Genomic DNA, 24,940 nt, shown 5'->3' with positions numbered 1-24,940 from the left:
AACTATGAAGCTTTTTAACTCATCTTTATTGCTGGTGGGGTTCTCTTTGGGCTCTTTCGGGTGTGTGTTTGTTTTCTTCTTCTGCCACCCCCCTCGCGCTTGAGGAGAGGATTCAGAGAGTTCAGGGTAATTTACTCTGAAAGGTCACCATCTGCCTCCCACCACCTCATGCCCCCCTCTCCCCGCCTACTGCCCCCCACCGTTATATATCGTCAGTTCACACACGTGGGGTCTATACCAGGCACAAGCCGCTGGACGGCACGCGCGGGCTACCACGGGGATCTACACTGTATCACCCAATGAGCGTAGCTGTAGGCAACGGCACGAACATGCACGAGGAACTGATGCTCGGGCCTCTTTCATGGTGGTGTCAGAACTGGGGCTTTTCGGTTTCTCTGTCGTCTGTGGAGTAGAGCTAGGGCTAGAATAGGGCGAAATTGCCCCTATAGATCCTGATTTATGGTCAGGTTAGCATTTATACCCAGAATGGTGTCGTTTGTTTCGTAGAGGAAAGGTTAGATCCATGAAGTCATATGATGTTTGCTTGAGTTATTATCACAACACAACCTAGTCTATTCTGAACAAGGGAAGACAAGTTGGCTACAGCTTTACAAGCACACAATATGGCCACCTGGCCACTGTTGGGGATATGAAGGTCTACTTTATTACAATGTACTGTAGGTCTCAGTGGACATCTAGGCCTGCTAATTGGGGGAAAGAAACATGCACAAAATAGAAAAAGGCTAACTATTTTCTGGTTTCAGTTTTTATTTCAAATGAAGTTTGTGATAGCATTTCCACACACTCGTTTGCCTTTTTCAAAATAATACAAAATCCATATACTTCTATGCAATAACTCCTGATCATAAACTCTGACAAGATAGCAACAAAGGGAATTTGCTACAGCTCCTCTTAAGAAAAAAAATAAATTACATGTATTTTTTTATAATAGATAAATTACTATCCTTTTTTTCAGACTTTTTAATATAAAACTTTTTGTTTCTACTAAAAACGATTTAATACATGAAAATGACATTCACAGATAGACTCATACAAGAATAGACCCAGGGCTGCATACTCACACAAATAAACACAAATAGGCAACTTCACTGAGACAGGAAGACAAACACACACACAACACACACCATCTAAGGGTAGCAAAATATCATTTGTTCTTCTTAATATGATGACTGAAACATATGAATACTTTATATGAATATATGCATACAGTTAACATGTACAGTATGGCTAAAATTCAAATCATACCACAATATAGGAGATATTTATGTATATGTATATTAAGTATATGTTCACACAGAAATATAGACATACAAATATAATATTGACTGACAAATATACACATCGTTCACCTGTGGAGTGTGTGTGTGTGTGTGTCTGTATGCTGTAGACGTAACATACAGTAACATGTTACAACTATGTCAAGGCATAGGGGCAATATCTGTGAAAAAGAGCTTTGTTTAAGTCCAAGACAGAACCCTTTTAAACATTTTCAGTAAAAACACAAATTAGTCAGGGAGATGTTACTTGCTCCTTTGGGAGTTAAAGGCCCAGTGCACTCAAAAACGTGATTCTCCTGCGTTTTATATATCCTTCCACACTATGAGTTTGGAATAATACTGTGAAATTGTGAAAATGATGATAATGCCATTTTAGTGTAAGAGCTGTTTGAAAAGAGCGCCTGAAATTTCTCCCTGTTTTGGTTGGATGAAATTTTGGTCTGCATGGTGACATCACCAGTTAGTTAAGCGACCAAAAAGAGAAAGAGTTTCAAACCTCTCTGCCAATAACAGCTACAGTAGTTTTCAGTTTCCTAGCAACATTCTTGATTGAGAAATTGCTCTTTGCTAAGAAGTTATTTAGTTTCTTTTTGACCATTTGAATTGAAAACAGTCACAGTAGGGTACTTAATTGTTACCCAGAAAGGATTTGATATTGAGATAAAAACAGCTAAATTGAACCTTTCAGACACAGCTTGCTCTTCAGCATATTGTGGCAAATGCATTTCTGAAAATGAATGCATAAATGAATACAATGTTATTTCAATACCTACCATTCTTGAACATATTGATGGGTCAGATGATACAAATGTCTCAGGTAGTGGTATATTTTCTGTATATAGCAGAGGTGGTTGGGTGTAACCTTGGCTGAGGCCTGAACACTGGTATTAGCTCTCAGGGGTAATGCCTTGGCTTTAGCTCAGTGGGCTAACAGTCGTGAGGGCACAGGTTGGATACCTGGACAGTCACCAATAGACCATACAGTCGTTTCATTCTACCCCTGCTTGTTTTCAGATTGGGGGCGTTCTCAGGTTATGGACATCTCTCCACTAATGTCCTTTAAAAACAGGTCACTTGTACTAGGCCACCATTTTCCATTTTGGTATGTTTTCACCAAATGTTGATGATGCTGTATAAACACTGAGGAGACATTTAAAATCGTTTTTTGGCAAATAGAACACAAACATAGAAAACATACATCATAGACATACACTGCTATTGGGTTATACCTTCTGGGTCCCATCTATCCATACTAGCATACTACATAGTATGCATGGACAATACTTCACCTCACACTAAGTGGTATGCAAGTTTGGCTACTGGGACAGAGCTCTGGACCCAGGTCCTGGGTGTACATACATCATCCACAGCATCTCTCAGTCATAGAAACAGAAAGAGTGGACATAGAAATCAGATATGTTCCATATTATGGAGCTCTGTACAATGTCATTGGCACATTTTTTGCATATGCAGATAACCCATCAAATGTAAGAAATGTAGTAAGTAACAAATTAACTCACATTCCAAAACATCTCTTCTATAACGGCTGTACATCTGGCCCAGAACACAATTCAATCCCCACTTTATGTGGTAATATATCCACTCTACCCACTCCATTTCTATGGTCTGATCATTTCTATGGTAACCTGCGCTTTGACTTCTAACCCCTTAAACCCTGATCCCTGGCTGATCTCGGCTGGAAGCCTGTTATTGGCTGGTCAGTGCCTCTTGGCCCGCTGAGCACTCTGGGTACATGAGGCGCAGCAGGCAGTCTTGTAGTAGGAGTAGACACACAGTCTGGCCTGAACCACCATCACACAGTTATGACGCAGGTCCCTGCAGTTCTCATCTACAGAGAGAGCAGAGCAGAGCAGAGGAGAGGAGAGAGTGGAGGAGAGGGAAGAGGAGGAGAGGGGGATAGGGGAGAGTGGAGGGAGAGAGGGAAGAGTGGAGGGGAGGGGAGGAAGAGAGGGAAGAGTGGAGGGGAGGAAGAGAGGGGGAGAGGGAAGAGGAGGAGAGGGAAGAGTGGAGGAAGAGAGGGAAGAGTGGAGGGGAGGAAGAGGGGAGAGTGGAGGGGAGGGGAGGAAGAGAGGGAAGAGTGGAGGGGAGGAAGAGAGGGGGAGAGGGAAGAGGAGGAGAGGGAAGAGGAGGAGAGGAGAGAGTGGAGGAGAGGAGAGAGTGGAGGAGAGGGAAGAGGAGGAGAGGAGAGAGTGGAGGAGAGGGAAGAGGAGGAGAGGGGGATAGGGGAGAGTGGAGGAAGAGAGGGAAGAGTGGAGGGGAGGAAGAGAGGGGAGAGGGGAGGGGAGGAAGAGAGGGAAGAGTGGAGCGGAGGAAGAGAGGGGGAGAGGGAAGAGGAGGAGAGGGAAGAGTGGAGGGGAGGAAGAGAGGGGGAGAAGGAAGAGGAGGAGAGGGAAGAGTGGAAGGGAGGAAAAGAGGGGGAGAGGGAAGAGGAGGAGAGGGCAGAGGGAAGAGTGGAGGTGAGGAAGAGAGGGGGAGAGGGGAAGGAAGAGAGGGGGAGAGGGGAGAGGGAAGAGGAGGAGAGGGGGATAGGGGAGAGTGGAGGGGAGGAAGAGAGGGGAGAGTGGAGGGGAGGAAGAGAGGGGGAAGAGGAGGAGAGGGGGGAGAGGTAAGAGTGGAGGGGAGGAAGAGAGGGGGAGAGGGAAGAGTGGAGGGGAGGAAGAGAGGGGAGAGGGGAGGGAGGAAGAGAGGGAAGAGTGGAGCGGAGGAAGAGAGGGGGAGAGGGAAGAGGAGGAGAGGGGGAGAGGGAAGAGTGGAGGGGAGGAAGAGAGGGGGAGGGGGAGGAGGAGAGGGAAGAGTGGAGGGGAGGAAGAGAGGGGGAGAAGGAAGAGGAGGAGAGGGAAGAGTGGAAGGGAGGAAAAGAGGGGGAGAGGGAAGAGGAGGAGAGGGCAGAGGGAAGAGTGGAGGTGAGGAAGAGAGGGGAGAGGGAAGGAAGAGAGGGGAGAGGGGAGAGGGAAGAGGAGGAGAGGGGGATAGGGGAGAGTGGAGGGGAGGAAGAGAGGGGAGAGTGGAGGGGAGGAAGAGAGGGAAGAGGAGGAGAGGGGGAGAGGTAAGAGTGGAGGGGAGGAAGAGAGGGGGAGAGGGAAGAGTGGAGGGGAGGAAGAGAGGGGGAGAGGGAAGAGGAGGAGAGGGGAGAGGGAAGAGTGGAGGGGAGGAAGAGTGGAGGGGAGGAAGAGAGGGGAGAGAGAGAGAGGAGGAGAGGGAAGAGTGGAGGGGAGAAAGAGAGGGGGAGAGGGAAGAGGAGGAGAGGGGAGAGGGAAGAGGAGAAGAGGGGAGAGGAGGAGAGGGGAGGAAGAGAGGGGGAAAGGAGGAGAGGGGAGGAAGAGAGGGGGAGAGGAGGAAAGGGAAGAGTGGAGGGGAGGAAGAGAGGGGGAGAGTGGAGGGGAGGAAGAGAGGGGGAGAGGGAAGAGTGGAGGGGAGGAAGAGAGGAGGAGAGGGAAGAGTGGAGGGGAGAAAGAGAGGGGGAGAGTGGAGGGGAGGAAGAGAGGGGGAAAGGGAAGAGTGGAGGGGAGGAAGAGAGGAGGAGAGGGGAGAGGGAAGAGTGGAGGGGAGAAAGAGAGGGGGAGAGGGGAGGAAGAGAGGGGGAGAGGAGGAGAGGGGAGGAAGAGAGGGGGACAGGGAAGAGTGGAGGGGAGGAAGAGAGGGGGAGAGGAGGAGAGGGAAGAGTGGAGGGGAGGAAGAGAGGGGGAGAGGGAAGAGTGGAGGGGAGAAAGAGAGGGGAGAGGGGAAGAGTGGAGGGGAGGAAGAGAGGGAGAGGGAAGAGTGGAGGGGAGGAAGAGAGGAGGAGAGGGGAGAGGGAAGAGTGGAGGGGAGAAAGAGAGGGGGAGAGGGGAGAGTGGATGGGAGGAAGAGAGGGGGAGAGGAGGAGAGGAAGAGAGGGGGACAGGGAAGAGTGGAGGGAGGAAGAGAGGGGAGAGGGAAGAGTGGAGGGGAGGAAGAGAGGGGGAGAAGGGAGAGAGAAGAGTGGAGGGGAGGAAGAGAGGGGGAGAGGAGGAGAGGGGAGGAAGAGAGGGGGAGAGGGGGACAGGGAAGAGTGGAGGGGAGGAAGAGAGGGGGAGAGGAGGAGAGGGGAGGAAGAGAGGAGGGGGAGGAAGAGGGGGAGAGGGGAGAGGAAAGAGTGGAGGGGAGGAAGAGAGGGGGAGAGGAGGAGAGTGGAGGGGAGGAAGAGAGGGGGAGAGGGGAGAGGGAAGAGTGGAGGGGAGGAAGAGAGGGGAGAGGGGAGAAAGAGAGGGGAGGGGAGGAAGAGAGGGGGAGAGGGGAGAGGGAAGAGTGGAGGGGAGGAAGAGAGGGGAGGGGGAAGAGTGGAGGGGAGGAAGAGAGGGAGAGAGGGGAGAGGGAAGAGTGGAGGGGAGGAAGAGTGGAGGGGAGGAAGAGAGGGGGGAGAGGGAAGAGAGGGAGGAAGAGAGGGGGAGAGGGGGAGAGGGAATAGTGGAGGGGAGGAAGAGAGGGGGAGAGGGGAGAGGGAAGAGTGGAGGGGAGGAAGAGAGGGGGAGAGGGGAGAGGAGGAGAGGGGAGAGGGAAGAGTGGAGGGAGGAAGAGAGGGGGAGAGGGAAGAGTGGAGGGGAGGATGAGAGGGGGAGAGGGGAGAGTGGAGGGGAGGAAGAGGGGAGAGGGAAGAGTGGAGGGGAGGGGAGGAAGAGAGGGGGAGAGGGAAGAGGGAGGGGAGGAAGAGGGGGAGAGGGAAGAGTGGAGGGGAGGAAGAGAGGGGGAGAGGGGAGAGGGGAGAGGGGAGAGGGAAGAGGAGGAGAGGGAAGAGGAGGAGAGGAGAGGGAAGAGGGAAGAGGAGGAGAGGGAAGAGGAGGAGAGGAGAGGGAAGAGGGAAGAGGAGGAGAAGGGAGAGGGAAGAGTGGAGGGGAGGAAGAGAGGGGGAGAGGGAAGAGTGGAGGGGAGGATGAGAGGGGGAGAGGGGAGAGTGGAGGGGAGGAAGAGGGGAGAGGGAAGAGTGGAGGGGAGGAAGAGAGGGGGAGAGGGAAGAGTGGGGGAGGAAGAGAAGGGGAGAGGGAAGAGTGGAGGGGAGGAAGAGAGGGGGAGAGGGGAGAGGGAAGAGTGGAGGGGAGGAAGAGAGGGGGAGAGGGAAGAGGGAAGAGTGGAGGGAGGAAGAGAGGGGGAGAGGGGAGAGGAGGAGAGGGGAGAGGGAAGAGTGGAGGGGAGGAAGAGAGGGGGAGAGGGAAGAGTGGAGGGGAGGGGAGAATGAGAGGGGGAGAGGGGAGAGTGGAGGGGAGGAAGAGGGGGAGAGGGGAGAGGGAAGAGGGAAGAGGAGGAGAGGAGGAGAGGGAGAAAGAAAGGGTTAGATTTCAAATCTCACAAGCATCACACACTCACACATACTGTACAGTGCCTTCATATAGTATTCACACCCCTTGACTTTTTCCACATTTTGTTGTTACAGCCTGAAATTAAAATGGATTAAATTGAGATTTTGTGTCACTAATCTACACACAATACCCCATAATGTCAAAGTGGAATTATGTTTTTACAAATGTTTACAAATCAATAAAAAATGAAAAGCTGAAATGTCTTGAGTCAATAAGTATTCAACCTTTGTTATGGCCTCAATAAGTTCAGGAGTTAAACCTGCTTAACATGTTACATAATAAGTTCAGGAGTTAAACCTGCTTAACATGTTACATAATAAGTTCAGGAGTTTAAACCTGCTTAACATGTTACATAATAAGTTCAGGAGTTAAACCTGCTTAACATGTTACATAATAAGTTCACGAGTTAAACCTGCTTAACATGTTACATAATAAGTTCAGGAGTTAAACCTGCTTAACATGTTACATAATAAGTTCAGGAGTTTAAACCTGCTTAACATGTTACATAATAAGTTCAGGAGTTAAACCTGCTTAACATGTTACATAATAAGTTCAGGAGTTAAACCTGCTTAACATGTTACATAATAAGTTCAGGAGTTAAACCTGCTTAACATGTTACATAATAAGTTCAGGAGTTAAACCTGCTTAACATGTTACATAATAAGTTCAGGAGTTAAACCTGCTTAACATGTTACATAATAAGTTCAGGAGTTTAAACCTGCTTAACATGTTACATAATAAGTTCAGGAGTTAAACCTGCTTAACATGTTACATAATAAGTTCACGAGTTAAACCTGCTTAACATGTTACATAATAAGTTCAGGAGTTAAACCTGCTTAACATGTTACATAATAAGTTCAGGAGTTAAACCTGCTTAACATGTTACATAATAAGTTGCATGGACTCACTCTGTGTGCAATAATAGTGTTTAACATGATTTTTAAATGACTACCTCATCTTTGTATCCCACACATACAATTATCTGTAAGGTCCCTTAGTCAAACAGTGAATTTCAAGCACAGATTCAACCACAAATACCAGGGAGGTTTTCCAATTGTTCACAAAGGGCACCGATTGGTAGATGGGTAAAAAAATCAAGCAGACTTGAATATCCCTTTGAGCATGATGAAGTTATTAATTACACTTTGGATGGTGTATTAATACATCCAGTCACTACAAATATAGAGGTGTCCTTCCTAACTCAGTTGCTGGAGAGGAAGGAAATCACTCAGGGATTTCACCATGAGGACAGTGGTGACAGTAAAACAGTTACAGAGTTTAATGTCTGTGATAGGAGAAAACTGAGGATGGACCAACAACATTGTAATTACTCCAGAATACTAACATAAATGTGAAAAGAAGGAAGCCTGTACAGAAATAAAAAATATCCATTCTGTTTACAATAAGGCACTAAAGTAATACTGCAAAAAATATGGCAAAGAAATGTTTTGGGCAAATTCAACACAACACATAATTGAGTACCACTCTCCATATATTCAATCATTGTGGTGGCTGCATCATGTTATGGGTATGCTTGTCATCGGCAAGGCCTCAGAAGTTTTTTAGGATAAAAATAAACTAAATAGAGCTAAGCACAGGCAAAATCTTAAAGAAAAACCTGGTTCAGTCTGCTTTTCCACCAGACACTGGGAGATGAATTCAGGAAAAATATATACCTTTCAAGGCCAAATATACACTGGAGTTGCTTACCAAGACGATACTGAATGTTCCTGAGTGGCCTAGTTACAGTTTTGACTTAAATCGGTTTGAAAATCTATGGCAATACTTGAAAATGGCTGTCTAGCAATGATCAACAACCGACTTGATAGAGATTGAATAATTGTTTTAAGAATAAATGGGCAAATATTGTACAATCCATTTGTGCAAAGCTCTTAGAGACTTATCCAGAAAGACTCACAGCTGTAATCACTGCCAAAGCTGATTCCAACATGTATAGACTCAGGGGGTTGAATACTTATCTAATCAAGACATATTAGTGGTTTATTTTCCATATATACAATTATTATTATTATTATTTTTTGCAGTGACATTACAGAGTATTTTGTGTAGATTATTGATAAAAAATGACAATGAAGTCCATTTTAATTCCACTTTGTAACACCACATGTGGAAAAATTATTTTCTGAAGGCACTGTAAACATACAGTACACACACACACACACACACACACACACACACACACCTGCGACCTGTGGACTGCAGGGTATGGTATTGCAGAGCTGCTCCTGGTCAGGTTTGTCTGTAAGGGAGCATTCTGGGCTGTGCTGTTTGTCAGGTGTGAGACACCGTACTTCTCTGATCTGTAGCCCCTTACCACAGGAACGAGAGCACTGTGGGAGAGAGATAGAAGAGGAGAAAGAGAGAGGAGGAGGGTCAACATCTTTCTCTTGATCAACAACCAACTGCAATTCAAGGTCGTAATTATGTTCTCTCTCCTCCTCTCCTTTCCTCCTTCTCTCCTCTCCTCCTCTCCTCTCCCCCCTCTCTCCTCTCCTCCTCTCCTTTCCTCCTTCTCTTCTCTCCTCATTCTCCTCCCTCTCTCCTCTTTCTCTCCCTCTCTCCTCTCCTCCCCTCCTCCTTCCCCCACTCTCCTCTCCTCCCTCTCTCCTCTCCTCCTTCTCTCCTCTCCTCCTCCTTCTCTCCTCTCCTCTCTCTCCTCCCTCTCCTCCTCTCCTCCCTCTCTCCTCTCCTCCCTCATCTCCTCCCTCGCTCCTCTCCTCCTTCTCTCCTCCCCCTCTCCTCTCCTCTCCTCTCCTCCCTCTCTCCTCTCCTCTCTCACCGCGCTCCACTCCGTAGTAAACCACTGAGGCTGACATGATTCCATCGCACACGTCTGCACCGAGGGAGGCTTTTCCAGCTGGGCACACTGGCTGATCGGTGCCACTTTGAAATCTGTCCCCATCTTCTCCACACAGATGATGTCCCTTCGCTGAGTTCCATTCCCACATGGAGCACTACACTGGAGGAGGGAAGAGAGGGAGGAGGGCGAGAAAAGACGAGAGGAGTGAGAGGGAAGAGAGGGAGGAGGGAAGAGAGGCAGGAGGGAAGAGAGGGAGGAGGGAAGAGAGCGAGAAAAGACGAGAGGAGTGAGAGGGAAGAGAGGCAGGAGGGAAGAGAGGGAGGAGGGAAGAGGGGCAGGAGGGCGAGAAAAGACGAGAGGAGTGAGAGGGAAGAGAGGGAGGAGGGCGAGAAAAGACGAGAGGAGTGAGAGGGAAGAGAGGGAGGAGGGAAGAGAGGGAGGAGGGAAGAGAGGGAGGAGGGAAGAGAGCGAGAAAAGACGAGAGGAGTGAGAGGGAAGAGAGGGAGGAGGGCGAGAAAAGAAGCGAGGAGTGAGAGGGAAGAGAGGGAGGAGGGAAGAGAGGGAGGAGGGAAGAGAGCGAGAAAAGACGAGAGGAGTGAGAGGGAAGAGAGGCAGGAGGGAAGAGAGCGAGAAAAGACGAGAGGAGTGAGAGGGAAGAGAGGCAGGAGGGCGAGAAAAGACGAGAGGAGTGAGAGGGAAGAGAGGGAGGAGGGCGAGAAAAGAAGCGAGGAGTGAGAGGGAAGAGAGGCAGGAGAAGACAAAAGACGAGAGGGAAGAGAGAGAGAGAGGTGGAAAACATGACATTTTCTTCCTATTCATCTGCCATTACAGTACTATGCATTTATTTTCATATGTAAATATCTATCCATCCATTCCCCAAAAAATAATGATTGAATTGAAGTGACTGATAATATTGGTAACAGTATTGATCGATGGCTGCCACACCCCCTGCTCCTCTTACCTGACCCCAGGGGCTACTGTACCACATGTAGGTGGGAGCACACGGACCCCCGTTACACGCCTTCATGTCCGCCGGTTTGTCCCCCAAACACTCTCCTCCCTCTCTCCCTCCACGGGTCAGACACAACACCTCTCTCCTCTGAACACCTGGACCACAAGGGGCTGAACACTGAGAGAGAGAGCGAGAGAGAGAGAGAGAGAGAGAGAGAGAGAGAGAGAGAGAGAGAGAGAGAGAGAGAGAGAGAGAGAGTAAGAGAAGTTAGTGTATTGATTTAGAATGAGCATGTACTGTATGTGTGTCCGTGTCCCTATGTGTGTATGTCTGCATGTCTGTGCGTGTGTGTGTGTCTGTATGTCTGTGCGTGTGTATGTGTGTGTTTGTGGGTGGGGGTACTCACAGTGTTGGACCAGCCAGTGAAGTACCAGTTGGTTACACAGGGCCCCATGTGACAGTCCTCACTTCCTTGTGGGCGGAGTCTGGCGTTACACTCCTTGTCATTCACCACGCTGCCATGGTCACTGACACAGCGGACATTACGAGTTCTCTTCCCCATGCCACAGTCCACTGAGCACTGTTGAGTTCAAATGAGAATGTTAGGAAAACCTAGAGTAGAACAAAGACATTGGAAAACAGGATGGATCACAACCTATAGACGTCAACACACATTCTCATAAAATGTCAAACTAAACACACATACACCATTCCCCAGTGTGAATATTAACATACCCCCCTGCCACACACACACTCACACACACACTTTCTATACTCACAGAGCTCCAGTCGGTGCCTATCTCCCAGTGTGAGCAGAGTCGTAGCTGGCAGGACTGGGTGAGGTCAGGTGGGGTTAGGTTGGAGCAGCGTTGTGGTTGAACCATGGTGGAACGGTTCCCAAAGCTCTGTCTGCACTGAAGCTGTCTCTGCTGTACTCCCAAACCACAAGACACACTGCACTCTGACCATGAGCTGGCCTCAAAGCTACACATACACACACAGACACACACAGAGACACACAGACACACACAGAGAGAAACACAGAGACACACAGACACACACAGAGAGAAACACACAGACACACAGAGACAGACACACACACAGAGAGACACACACAGAGAGACACACACAGAGCCACACACACACACACACACACACACACACACACACACAGAGAAACACAGAGAGACACACACAGAGAGACACACACACACACAGACACACACAGAGAGAAACACACACACACAGACACACACAGAGAGAAACACACACACACATACACACATACACACACAGACACACAGAGAGACACACAGAGACACACGTACACACACAGAGAGACACACACAGACACACACAGAGACCCACACAGAGAGACACACACAGAGACACACAGAGACACACACACACAGAGGAGAGAGAGATGATGAGAGGGTTAATACATATGTACAATATACACTATGATTATTGCTTATGGCTGTTCATATATCCACACACTCACAATGCTGGGCAGGGGTGTGTGTTGCAGAGCTCCTCCTCAGGGGAGGGTCTTGCTGCTGAGTCACACTTCCTGTCTGGGACTTCCTCGTCAGTATGGCGGTTAATACACAGGATCGCCCTGTACTGGGACCCTAAAACACATCATCATCACCATCAGTACCCTGTACTGGGACCCTGAAACACATCATCATCACCATCAGTACCCTGTACTGGGACCCTGAAACACATCATCATCACCATCAGTACCCTGTACTGGGACCCTGAAACACATCATCATCACCATCAGTACCCTGTACTGGGACCCTGAAACACATCATCACCACCACCATCACCATCAGTACCCTGTACTGGGACCCTGAAACACATCATCACCACCACCATCACCATCAGTACCCTGTACTGGGACCCTGAAACACATCATCACCACCACCATCACCATCAGTACCCTGTACTGGGACCCTGAAACACATCATCATCACCACCATCACCATCAGTACCCTGTACTGGGACCCTGAAACACATCATCATCACCACCATCACCACCATCACCATCAGTACCCTGTACTGGGACCCTGAAACACATCATCACCACCACCATCACCATCAGTACCCTGTACTGGGACCCTGAAACACATCATCATCACCACCATCACCACCATCACCATCAGTACCCTGTACTGGGACCCTGAAACACATCATCATCACCACCATCACCACCATCACCATCAGTACCCTGTACTGGGACCCTGAAACACATCATCCTCATCACCACCATCACCATCAGTACCCTGTAATGCAGGGTTCCTCGACTGGGGGCCAAATTTGGCCTGTGGCTGATTTTATGAGTCTACCCCCCATTTTTATTTTATTGTTGGACACAAAAAACAGCTCCAATTGATTTCAATTTTTGAAATCTGTTCCAAATGATTCCTAGGCATAATAGAGATATACTGTATATGTGATTGTATACAAATATAAGCAAGGTTAGAAATGATGATGTTTTAGTCAAATATTATATCTGTTGGGCTTCTTAAGGTCGATTATGTTCTGGCCCCCTGACCATCCGCTCAAGAAAATATCGTCCCGCAGCTGAATCTAGTTGATGATACCTGCTGTACTGGGAGCCTGGTAGGAGAGTTATAGGATGAATCTAGTTGATGATACCTGCTGTACTGGGAGCCTGGTAGGAGAGTTATAGGATGAATCTAGTTGATGATACCTGCTGTACTGGGAGCCTGGTAGGAGAGTTATAGGATGAATCTAGTTGATGATACCTGCTGTACTGGGAGCCTGGTAGGAGAGTTATAGGATGAATCTAGTTGATGATACCTGCTGTACTGGGAGCCTGGTAGGAAAGTTATAGGATGAATCTAGTTGATGATACCTGCTGTACTGGGAGCCTGGTAGGAAAGTTATAGGATGAATCTAGTTGATGATACCTGATGTACTGGGAGCCTGGTAGGAGAGTTATAGGATGAATCTAGTTGATGATACCTGCTGTACTGGGAGCCTGGTAGGAAAGTTATAGGATGAATCTAGTTGATGATACCTGCTGTACTGGGAGCCTGGTAGGAAAGTTATAGGATGAATCTAGTTGATGATACCTGCTGTACTGGGAGCCTGGTAGGAGAGTTATAGGATGAATCTAGTTGATGATACCTGCTGTACTGGGAGCCTGGTAGGAGAGTTATAGGATGAATCTAGTTGATGATACCTGCTGTACTGGGAGCCTGGTAGGAGAGTTATAGGATGAATCTAGTTGATGATACCTGCTGTACTGGGAGCCTGGTAGGAAAGTTATAGGATGAATCTAGTTGATGATACCTGCTGTACTGGGAGCCTGGTAGGAGAGTTATAGGATGAATCTAGTTGATGATCCCTGCTGTACTGGGAGCCTGGTAGGAGAGTTATAGGATGAATCTAGTTGATGATACCTGCTGTACTGGGAGCCTGGTAGGAGAGATATAGGATGAATCTAGTTGATGATACCTGCTGTACTGGGAGCCTGGTAGGAGAGTTATAGGATGAATCTAGTTGATGATACCTGCTGTACTGGGAGCCTGGTAGGAGAGTTATAGGATGAATCTAGTTGATGATACCTGCTGTACTGGGAGCCTGGTAGGAGAGTTATAGGATGAATCTAGTTGATGATACCTGCTGTACTGGGAGCCTGGTAGGAAAGTTATAGGATGGCGTTCGAGCTGATCACTTTTGTCAAGTCATTGACGAGGTCACCGCCTTTCAAAGTGTGTTGTCTTACTGGGATAAAAATGGTCAGACTTGATGCCTACATGTCAACTACATGACCTCTACAATCACTATATGTGATCGAAGGTTGTGAAGTTTTGACTGCAGTGACTTCAATCTTCTGCAGTTGCTCCTCACCAGCAGCAGCCTTCAGTCATCTCCTGCATTGTGGGAGGCTCTATCGTCAACCAATCATGTTTGACCCACGAGAACGGGACCAAAGACGTGACTGAAACAGGAAGCAACTTTGCCGCATTCAAAGATTATATTGACAAGATAGTCGAGTGACCGCTCTAACAATGGAAATACTGTCCTTAATGATTTGAAGGCAGGCGAAATCAGTTGGGACCATTCTAGCCAATGAGAGAGCAGATATGCGTGTGAACAACAGGCACTAATGTGCATCCACTTATATTAGTACATTTGTAACAGCTTAAACATTATGAAACTTCTATTCTATTAAATAAGCCTCACTTAATTCGACAATCTCACATAGACCTCGATACAAAAAAGAGCTCATCTCACGTGGACAGATTTTGGGTAGAGTAAATTCGATCGCTTCGCCTCGTCCTCTCTGCAGGGATTCATATGTATACAGTGGATATGTTCAAATGAGTCTCTCTCTCCCCAATTGATAGTACAATTTACACACATATATTTAGAGTTTGTGATTGTGTGATATGGGGATCGACATGACAAAGAAAAGGTCTTCTAAACAATGAACCCTGCCGTGTTTCCCCGAGCCTTGCTGTTCCCCTTTCTGCTGTAGCAGACACACCTCCCCCGACCTCACTTCTCCACTTTCAGCTACAGTCGGCTGCTTTAGTCTTACCACTCAAACGCACCCATAAACTGTCTCATTCTAACAGCTCCAAGGAAATCACTGTTTCAGTTCAACAGTGTTCCACTTCCCTTGTATAACCACAAGAGGGAGATGTAACACAGCAAGTATGATGAAGTTGTTGCCATTAGACACTGATCTAAGGCCAGTTTTGTGTTTTCCCTCCTTATGGTAAAGGTCAGGATTTGGGAGCATATTGCTGAACCTAGAACTGTATCAGCAGAAAAATTCTACACACAGCGAACTATGATCATAGGCACACACATGCACGCCCTAACACACACACATATACACATACATACAGACAGACCTGACCTTTGCCACAGGAAGCAGTACACTCAGTGAGCCCGCCCCTCCTCCATACGAAGGGTGACTGGGTGTCGAGGGGCAGGTCGGTACGAGGTGGGATTCGAGCATTCCGATTGGGTACTGAGCCTCGGGGGCGGGAGCTCTCAGCTGTCCATCTATCTGAGGAAGAAGAGGAGGAGGAGGAAGAGGATGAAGAGGAGATGGGGGGAGGAGGGATAGGGTCTTCCACTGTTACAATGAGAGAACCTGAGAGCGAGCGAGAGAGAGGAAGAGAGAGAGCGAGCGCGCGAGAGAGAGAGAGAGTGAGTGAGCGTGAGAGACAGAGAGACAGAGAGAAAGAGAGAGAGAGAGAGACAGAGAGAGAGAGAGAGAGAGAGAGACAGAGAGAGAGACAGAGAGAAAGAGAGAGAGAGAGAGAGAGAGAGAGAGAGAGAGAGAGAGAGAGAGAGAGACAGAGAGAGAGACAGAGAGAGAGAGAGAGAGAGAGAGGGAGAGAGACAGAGAGAGAGAGAGAGACAGAGAGAGAGAGAGACAGAGAGAGAGAGAGAGAGAGAGAGACAGAGAGAGAGAGAGTGAGAGAGAGAGAAATGGAAGGAACGGAACAAATAAAAACAGAGAGTGAATCACTTGTTCGATCTGATGATGTAAAAATGTTATTTTTAGTTTCAGACACACCTCACTTCTCTCACCCCTTTCCCTAACCCTTCTCTCCCTCTAGCCAAACTTTTCTCCCCCTGCTTCTCTAACCCTTCTTCACTCACCACTGGCCACACATCAAAAGTACACTATTTATTTTACTTTATTTAACTAGGCAAGTCAGTAAAGAACAAATTCTTATTTTCAATGACGGTCTAGGAACAGTGGGTTAACTGCCTTGTTCAGGGGACAGAACAACAGATTTTTACCTTGTCAGCTCTGGGATTCAAACCTGCGACCGTCCGGTTACTAATCCAACACTCTAACCACTAGGCTACCTGCTGCCCCCTAATCCAACACTCTAACCACTAAACTACCTGCTGCCCCCTAATCCAACACTCTAACCACTAGGCTACCTGCTGTCCCCTAATCCAACACTCTAACCACTAAACTACCTGCTTCCCCCTAATCCAACACTCTAACCACTAAACTACCTGCTGCCCCCTAATCCAACACTCTAACCACTAGGCTACCTGCTGCCCCCTAATCCAACGCTCTAACCACTAGGCTACCTGCTGCCCCCTAATCCAACACTCTAACCACTAGGCTACCTGCTGCCCCCTAATCCAACACTCTAACCACTAGGCTACCTGCTGCCCCCTAATCCAACACTCTAACCACTAGGCTACCTGCTGCCCCCTAATCCAACACTCTAACCACTAGGCTACCTGCTGTCCCCTAATCCAACACTCTAACCACTAAACTACCTGCTGCCCCCTAATCCAACACTCTAACCACTAAGCTACCTGCTGTCCCCTAATCCAACACTCTAACCACTAAGCTACCTGCTGCCCCCTAATCCAACACTCTAACCACTAAACTACCTGCTGCCCCCTAATCCAACACTCTAACCACTAAGCTACCTGCTGTCCCCTAATCCAACACTCTAACCACTAAGCTACCTGCTGCCCCCTAATCCAACACTCTAACCACTAAGCTACCTGCTGTCCCCTAATCCAACACTCTAACCACTAAGCTACCTGCTGCCCCCTAATCCAACACTCTAACCACTAAACTACCTGCTGCCCCCTAATCCAACACTCTAACCACTAAGCTACCTGCTGCCCCCTAATCCAACACTCTAACCACTAGGCTACCTGCTGTCCCCTAATCCAACACTCTAACCACTAAACTACCTGCTGCCCCCTAATCCAACACTCTAACCACTAAGCTACCTGCTGCCCCACTACTCAGACTCACTGTCTCCAGTCTGGCTTGGCTTAGTTCTAATTACTGTCAATTACATCTAGACAGGTGATATATGGGGCGGCAGGTTGCAAGTTCGAATCCCCGAGCTGACAAAGTACAAATCTGTCGTTCTGCCCCTGAACAAGGCAGTAAACCCACTGTTCCTAGGCCGTCATTGAAAATAAGAATTTGTTCTTAACTGACTTGCCTAATTAAATAAAGACAAAATATCATTCCTTAACAGTAGACACATAATGCATCTTTATTCTTAAAGGACAGTAACAGAGAACAGCGCGTGAAATCATCCCATGCTACTTCCTGGTCCTATTCCCTGACGATCTACTTCCGGGTCCTGATTCGCTGATGATCTACCTCCTGGTCCTATTCCCTGACGATCTGACCTGTCACTATCACACAACTTTATTCTGAACACCACTGGAAAATAACAGGGGGAAGAGGAGAAAAGAGGCATGTCAGACTCACTAGTGTCTCTCAGGGGTGCCCTCCCTCCATCCCTCGGACGTTCCCTCTCTACTTCTCTCTCTCTAGGCCTCTCTCTTTCTCTCTCTCGCGGCCTCTCCCTCTCTTCCACTTTCTTTGCTGTTGGGATGTAGAATTCATAGTCGATCCCTGGATTCTGCCTATGGAAGATGATCTGGAGAACGACAGAGAGAGAGAGAGACAGAGAGAGAGACAGAGAGAGAGAGAGACAGAGAGAGAGAGAGAGAGACAGAGAGAGAGACAGAGAGAGAGAGAGAGAGAGAGAGACAGAGAGAGAGACAGAGAGAGAGAGAAGGTGTAAGAGGGAGAGAGAGAGAGAGAGACAGAGAGAGAGAGAGAGAGAGAGAGAGAGAATGACAGAGAGAGAGAGAGAGAACGACAGAGAGAGAGAGAGAGAGAGAGAGAGAGAGGGAGAGAGAGAGAGAGAGAGAGAGAGAGGGTGTAAGAGGGAGAGAGAGAGAGAGAGAGACAGAGAGAGAGAGAGAGAGACAGAGAGAGAGAACGACAGAGAGAGAGAGAGAGAGAGAGAGAGAGAGAGAGAGAGAACGACAGAGAGAGAGAGAGAGAGAGAGAGAGAGAGACAGAGAGAGAGAGAGAGAGAGAGAGAAGGTGGAAGAGGGAGAGAGAAAAACGTGAGAGGGATAGAGAAACAGATTTCAAAAGGGGTGCAATGTGAGGCAGAGATTCCAGAGGTTCCTCAGAGGTCATATTTTGTCATATATTTTTTTTAAATAGAACTAATCTGTTGTTTTAAATGCAGGTGAAACCATAGAGATGAAGCTGGTCTGTTTCCAGGGACGTGTTGTTCTAACTTTATCCCTCAGAGCCCCCTCTCTCCCACAGCTAGGGAGACCTCTGAGGTATGCTGCATCTCTTTAGTCAAATCTTAGCCTGGGCCTGGTGTTGGTGTTATTAAATCTTAGCCTGGGCCTGGTGTTGGTATTATTAAATCTTAGCCTGGGCCTGGTGTTGGTGTTATTAAATCTTAGCCTGGGCCTTGTGTTGGAGTTATTAAATCTTAGCCTGTGCCTGGTGTTGGTTTTGGTGTTATTAAATCTTAGCCTGTGCCTGGTGTTGGTTTTGGTGTTATTAAATCTTAGCCTGGGCCTTGTGTTGGTGTTATTACATTTTAGCCTGTACCTGGTGTTGGTGTTATTAAATCTTAGCCTGTGCCTGGTGTTGGTTTTGGTGTTATTAAATCTTAGCCTGGGCCTGGTGTTGGTGTTATTAAATCTTAGCCTGTACCTGGTGTTGGTGTTATTAAATCTTAGTCTGGGCCTGGTGTTGGTGTTATTAAATCTTAGCCTGGGCCTGGTGTTGGTTTTGGTGTTATTAAATCTTAGCCTGGGCCTGGTGTTGGTGTTATTAAATCTTAGCCTGGGCCTTGTGTTGGAGTTATTACATCTTAGCCTGGGCCTGGTGTTGGTGTTATTACATCTTAGCCTGGGCCTGGTGTTGGTGTTATTAAATCTTAGCCTGGGCCTGGTGTTGGTGTTATTAAATCTTAGCCTGGGCCTGGTGTTGGTGTTATTAAATCTTAGCCTGGGCCTGGTGTTGGTGATATTAAATATTAGCCTGGGCCTTGTGTTGGTGTTATTAAATCTTAGCCTGGGCCTGGTGTTGGTGTTATTACATCTTAGCCTGGGCCTGGTGTTGGTGATATTAAATATTAGCCTGGGCCTGGTGTTGGTTTTGGTGTTATTAAATCTTAGCCTGGGCCTGGTGTTGGTGTTATTAAATCTTAGCCTGGGCCTTGTGTTGGACTTATTAAATCTTAGCCTGGGCCTGGTGTTGGTGTTATTACATCTTAGCCTGGGCCTGGTGTTGGTGTTATTTCATCTTAGCCTGTGCCTGGTGTTGGTGTTATTAAATCTTAGCCTGGGCCTTGTGTTGGAGTTATTACATCTTAGCCTGGGCCTGGTGTTGGTGTTATTACATCTTAGCCTGTGCCTGGTGTTGGTGTTATTAAATCTTAGCCTGGGCCTGATGTTGGTGTTATTAAATCTTAGCCTGGGCCTGATGTTGGTGTTATTAAATCTTAGCCTGGGCCTGATGTTGGTGTTATTAAATCTTAGCCTGGGCCTGATGTTGGTGTTATTAAATCTTAGCCTGGTGTTGGTGTTATTAAGCCTGGCTATCTTAGCAGGCTCAGCCCAATCCTCAGTATAGCTGTGTTTAACCCAGGATAATGCTGGATTCACATGCCCTGTCTTCATGGTGATCTATATAAACTACAGGACAACATAACCCTGTCTACATGGTGATCTATATAAACTACAGGACAACATAACCTAGGGTCTTCATGGTGATCTATATAGACTACAGGACAACATAGCCCTGTCTTCATGGTGATCTATATAGACTACAGTACAACATAACCCTGTCTTCATGGTGATCTATATAAACTACAGGACAACATAGCCCTGTCTTCATGGTGATCTATATAGACTACAGGACAACATAACCCTGTCTTCATGGTGATCTATATAGACTACAGGACAACATAACCCTGTCTTCATGGTGATCTATATAGACTACAGGACAACATAGCCCTGTCTACATGGTGATCTATATAAACTACAGGACAACATAGCCCTGTCTACAGGGTGATCTATATAAACTACAGGACAACATAACCCTGTCTTCATGGTGATCTATATAGACTACAGGACAACATAACCCTGTCTTCATGGTGATCTATATAAACTACAGGACAACATAACCCTGTCTTCATGGTGATCTATATAAACTACAGGACAACATAACCCTGTCTTCATGGTGATCTATATAGACTACAGGACAACATAGCCCTGTCTTCATGGTGATCTATATAAACTACAGGACAACATAACCCTGTCTTCAGGGTGATCTATATAAACTACAGGACAACATAGCCCTGTCTTCATGGTGATCTATATAGACTACAGGACAACATAACCCTGTCTTCATGGTGATCTATATAAACTACAGGACAACATAACCCTGTCTTCATGGTGATCTATATAGACTACAGGACAACATAACCCTGTCTTCATGGTGATCTATATAAACTACAGGACAACATAACCCTGTCTTCATGGTGATCTATATAGACTACAGGACAACATAACCCTGTCTTCATGGTGATCTATATAAACTACAGGACAACATAACCCTGTCTTCATGGTGATCTATATAGACTACATGACAACATAGCCCTGTCTTCATGGTGATCTATATAAACTACAGGACAACATAGCCCTGTCTTCAGGGTGATCTATATAAACTACAGGACAACATTGCCCTGTCTTCAGGGTGATCTATATGAACTACAGGACAACATAACCTAGGGTCTTCATGGTGATCTATATAAACTACAGTACAACATAACCCTGTCTTCATGGTGATCTATATAAACTACAGGACAACATAGCCCTGTCTTCATGGTGATCTACATAAACTACAGAACAACATAACCCAGGGCCATTGAGACATCTATATGTAACACAGGAGCAGAGAGATATATCTTCTGATTTAATCAACAAAAGTGTGTGTGTGTTTATGTGTGTGTGTGTGTGTGTGTGTGTGTGTGTGTGTGTGTGTGTGTATATGTGTGTCCTACTCACATATAGAGTCAGTTGTGTGGTGGTGGGTCCTGGAGCTCTAAGGGTCTCTCCTCTGTCCTCCTGCCCATCAGAGAGAGCCCTGGGGCGGGTGTAGGTGAAGGTAGTCCCCCCTGCCTTGTAGTCTCCTGGAGGATCCACCGCCCAGCGCCCATTCACTACTGATACACCTGTACCACTACGTAGGGCTGGGAGGAGGGAGGGAGGGAGGGAGGGGAGAGATGGAGGAGGGGGGAAGGGATGCATAGAGAAAGGAGGAATGGTTGAGAGAAGGGGGAGGAAAGGGGAGGACGAAAGGAGGGTTTGGGTTTCTTTTAAAGTCATGCAAACCAGTCAATTCCTCTAAAAAGACACACGCACACAAACATAGACTCAGACACATACACATTAGACACACACAGAGTCTCACACACACACATTAGACACACATACACACAAACATAGACTCAGACACATACACATTAGACACACACAGAGTCTCACACACACACATTAGACACACATACACACAAACATAGACTCAGACACACACACGCATTAGACACACACAGACACCGACATACCCATGAAGACAGACACACGAACTGCACAATTTAGTCCGCACAGTTTAGTCTCATTAGCAGACAGCAGACAGTGGGCAAACAGACACATGGTGTCTCTGCTCTAGGCCTCTAAGGACTGTAACAATAGCAGCTTTATCTGAGGTTAGTCTGCCAGGCCAAAGAATTCACACCAGACTCCCAGGCCAACATAACAATGCCAGTCCAGCACACACACATTCACTGGCCAAATTACATTCTCAAATCTACATTTCTTCTCAGGCTCCAACGACTGGACTGGCATTGTTATGTTGGCCTGTGAGTCTGGTGTGAATTCTAGACCACACTAGTAGTGATCTTCAGCTTGGTTTACTATCTCTAGCCTGGCAGGTGTGTGTGTTACCCAGGTAGTTGGAGCTGGCGTGTCTCTCTGTGATGTTGATGGCAGTAGCTCCTGGGGGGATGTCCAGAATTCTGTGGTAACCAAGGGGAACACTGGTGTTCTGGAAGCTCCCGCTCAGCTTCTGACAGGACAGGTCCCGCCCCCCACACTGACCACACCTGTCAATCACCAAGCCAGACCCCAACACCCCATCACAGCCCTCAGTCTGGGGGAGAGAGAGGGAGACAAGGGGGACATTGAGAAACAGGAGAGGAGAAAGGGGGCGAGACAGGGAAATAAATTGAGAGGAGGGTAGGGGGTAGGGTAGAGGGGGGTAGAATGGAGGGAGAGAGCAGAAGAGAGAAAGACACAGAGAGACACACAGAGGGAAAGGGAGGCGATGGCAGACAGGGAGAGAGAGAATGGTTATTGTACTGTTTCTGTTGTTGACATTTCACATCCTCTGTTTATTTCATTGTTTGTGTAACAATGCTTTGGTAACTGTTCCAGACCTTATCATGCCAAAGAAAGAGAGAAAGAGGGGGATAGAGAAAGAGAGAGAGAACGAGAGCGAACGAGAGAGAGAGAGAAAACGAGAGAGAGCGAGAGAGACAACGAGAGAGAGAACGAGAGAATGAGAGAGAACGAGAAAGGACGAGAGAACGAGAGAGAGAGAACGAGTGAGAATGAGAGAACGAGAGAGAACGAGAGAGAGAGACAACGAGAGAAAGAGAGAACGAGAGAACGAGAGAGAGAAAGCGAGAGAGAGAGAGAGAGGGTGGAGGGAGAGAGAGCACACGAGAGAGGGAGAAAGAGGGGGAGAAAGCGAGAGAGGGAGAGAAAGAGAGAGGGTGGAGGGAGAGAGAGGGAGAGAGCACGCACAAGAGAGAGGAGAGATAGGGACAGGGGGTTAAAAGAAGGCCCAGAGCCCAGAGTGGAGTGAGAGAGTCCAAACCAGCTAGGACAGTCAACAGAAACCACTAGGTTGGGCTTTCATATGTTATGTGTACTGTTGAACAGTGTTTTCCAACTCCTCTTGTCCCCCAAACAGCACACATTGTTGGGAGTACTGTTGGGGGTACTGTTGGGGGTACTGTTGGGAGTACTGTTGGGAGTACTGTTGGGGGTACTGTTGGGGGTACTGTTGGGAGTACTGTTGGGAGTACTGTTGGGGGTACTGTTGGGGGTACTGTTGGGAGTACTGTTGGGGGTACTGTTGGGGGTACTGTTGGGGGTACTGTTGGGAGTACTGTTGGGAGTACTGTTGGGGGTACTGTTGGGGGTACTGTTGGGGGTACTGTTGGGAGTACTGTTGGGAGTACTGTTGGGGGTACAGTTGGGGGTACAGTTGAGAGTACTGTTCGGGGTACTGTTGGGGGTACTGTTGGGAGTACTGTTGGGAGTACAGTTGAGAGTACTGTTTGGGTACTGTTGGGGGTACTGTTGCGGGTACTGTTGGGGGTACTGAAGGACTGGAGTTGGAAAACCCTGATGTAGCCCCTACAGCAGAGGCTCCAAAGTAGCTCTAACCCTGATCCTGCAACACCACATATAGTGATGCCCTCAAACATTCATCCATACCCCCTATCTACACACTTACATGTTGACCCCCCTACCGACACACTTACAGGTTGATCCCCTACCGACACACTTACAGGTTGATCCCCTACCGACACACTTACAGGTTGATCCCCTACCTACACACATACAGGTTGACCCCCTTTCTACACACTTACAGGTTGACCCCCTTTCTACACACTTACAGTTTGATCCCCTAACTACACACTTACAGGTTGAACCCTTAACTACACACTTACAGGTTGACCCCCTACCTACACACTTACAGTTTGATCCCCTAACTACACACTTACAGGTTGACCCCCTATCTACACACTTACAGGTTGATCCCCTAACTACACACTTACAGGGTGACCCCCTACATACACACTTACAGGTTGACCCCCTATCTACACACTTACAGTTTGATCCCCTACATACACACTTACAGGTTGACCCCCTACCTACACACTTACAGGTTGACCCCCTCACACACTTACAGTTTGATCCCCTACCTACACACTTACAGGTTGACCCCCTACATACACACTTACAGGTTGACCCCCTAACTACACACTTACCAGGCAGCGCCCGGCCACACACACGTCATTGGTGCTGGTGTTAACGCAGGGTGTTCCATCTCTCACTCTGTCTGCCTGACTCACGTAGAAGCGATATCCAACCGGCCTACACGTCAGCTCACACTGCTTTTCCACCCCAACTGGAACACACACAGAGGTGTTACACACATTCCATGTCGATGGAATGTGTCCATATTCCATACTGTGTGTGTGTGTGTGTGTGTGTGTGTGTGTGTGTGTGTGTGTGTGTGTGTGTGTGTGTGTGTGTGTGTGTATATATATACAGTGGGGCAAAAAAGTACTTAGTCAGCCACCAATTGTGCAAGTTCTACCACTTAAAAATATGAGAGAGGCCTGTAATTTTCATCATAGGTACACTTCAACTATGACAGACAAAATGAGAGAAAAAAAAAATCAAGAAAATCACATTGTAGGATTTTTAATGAATTTATTTGCAAATTATGATGGAAAATAAGTATTTGGTCACCTACAAACAAGCAAGATTTCTGGCTCTCACAGACCTGTATCTTCTTCTTTAAGAGGCTCCTCTGTCCTCCACCCGTTACCTGTATTAATGGCACCTGTTTGAAGAT

General features: G+C 47.5%; 1 protein-coding gene across 3 annotated transcripts in view; it reads right to left on the bottom strand.

The window, feature by feature from the left end:
* Nucleotides 1-1,594: 1,594 nt before the first annotated feature.
* LOC112247946 (thrombospondin type-1 domain-containing protein 4) overlaps nucleotides 1,595-24,940 on the bottom strand; it is a 70,392-nt gene continuing 47,046 nt past the window's right edge. For 2 of the 3 annotated variants that reach the window (XM_042305095.1, XM_042305096.1), the window contains exons 6-17: nucleotides 24,348-24,487; nucleotides 22,231-22,435; nucleotides 21,292-21,476; nucleotides 17,669-17,840; nucleotides 15,308-15,547; nucleotides 11,906-12,035; nucleotides 11,184-11,388; nucleotides 10,811-10,984; nucleotides 10,414-10,581; nucleotides 9,432-9,611; nucleotides 8,835-8,982; nucleotides 1,595-3,147 (exon numbers count right to left, since the gene is read on the bottom strand). In XM_042305095.1, coding sequence (XP_042161029.1) covers nucleotides 3,017-3,147; nucleotides 8,835-8,982; nucleotides 9,432-9,611; nucleotides 10,414-10,581; nucleotides 10,811-10,984; nucleotides 11,184-11,388; nucleotides 11,906-12,035; nucleotides 15,308-15,547; nucleotides 17,669-17,840; nucleotides 21,292-21,476; nucleotides 22,231-22,435; nucleotides 24,348-24,487 — 2,078 coding nt within the window. In that variant the 3' untranslated portion in view covers nucleotides 1,595-3,016. The remainder of the gene's footprint in view (nucleotides 3,148-8,834; nucleotides 8,983-9,431; nucleotides 9,612-10,413; nucleotides 10,582-10,810; nucleotides 10,985-11,183; nucleotides 11,389-11,905; nucleotides 12,036-15,307; nucleotides 15,548-17,668; nucleotides 17,841-21,291; nucleotides 21,477-22,230; nucleotides 22,436-24,347; nucleotides 24,488-24,940) is intronic. The other variant, XM_042305097.1, reaches the window with a different exon arrangement.

Source organism: Oncorhynchus tshawytscha, linkage group LG23, assembly GCF_018296145.1.
Source record: "Oncorhynchus tshawytscha isolate Ot180627B linkage group LG23, Otsh_v2.0, whole genome shotgun sequence".
NCBI lineage: Eukaryota > Metazoa > Chordata > Actinopteri > Salmoniformes > Salmonidae > Oncorhynchus > Oncorhynchus tshawytscha.
This window is presented reverse-complemented; position numbering and strand designations above follow the sequence as displayed.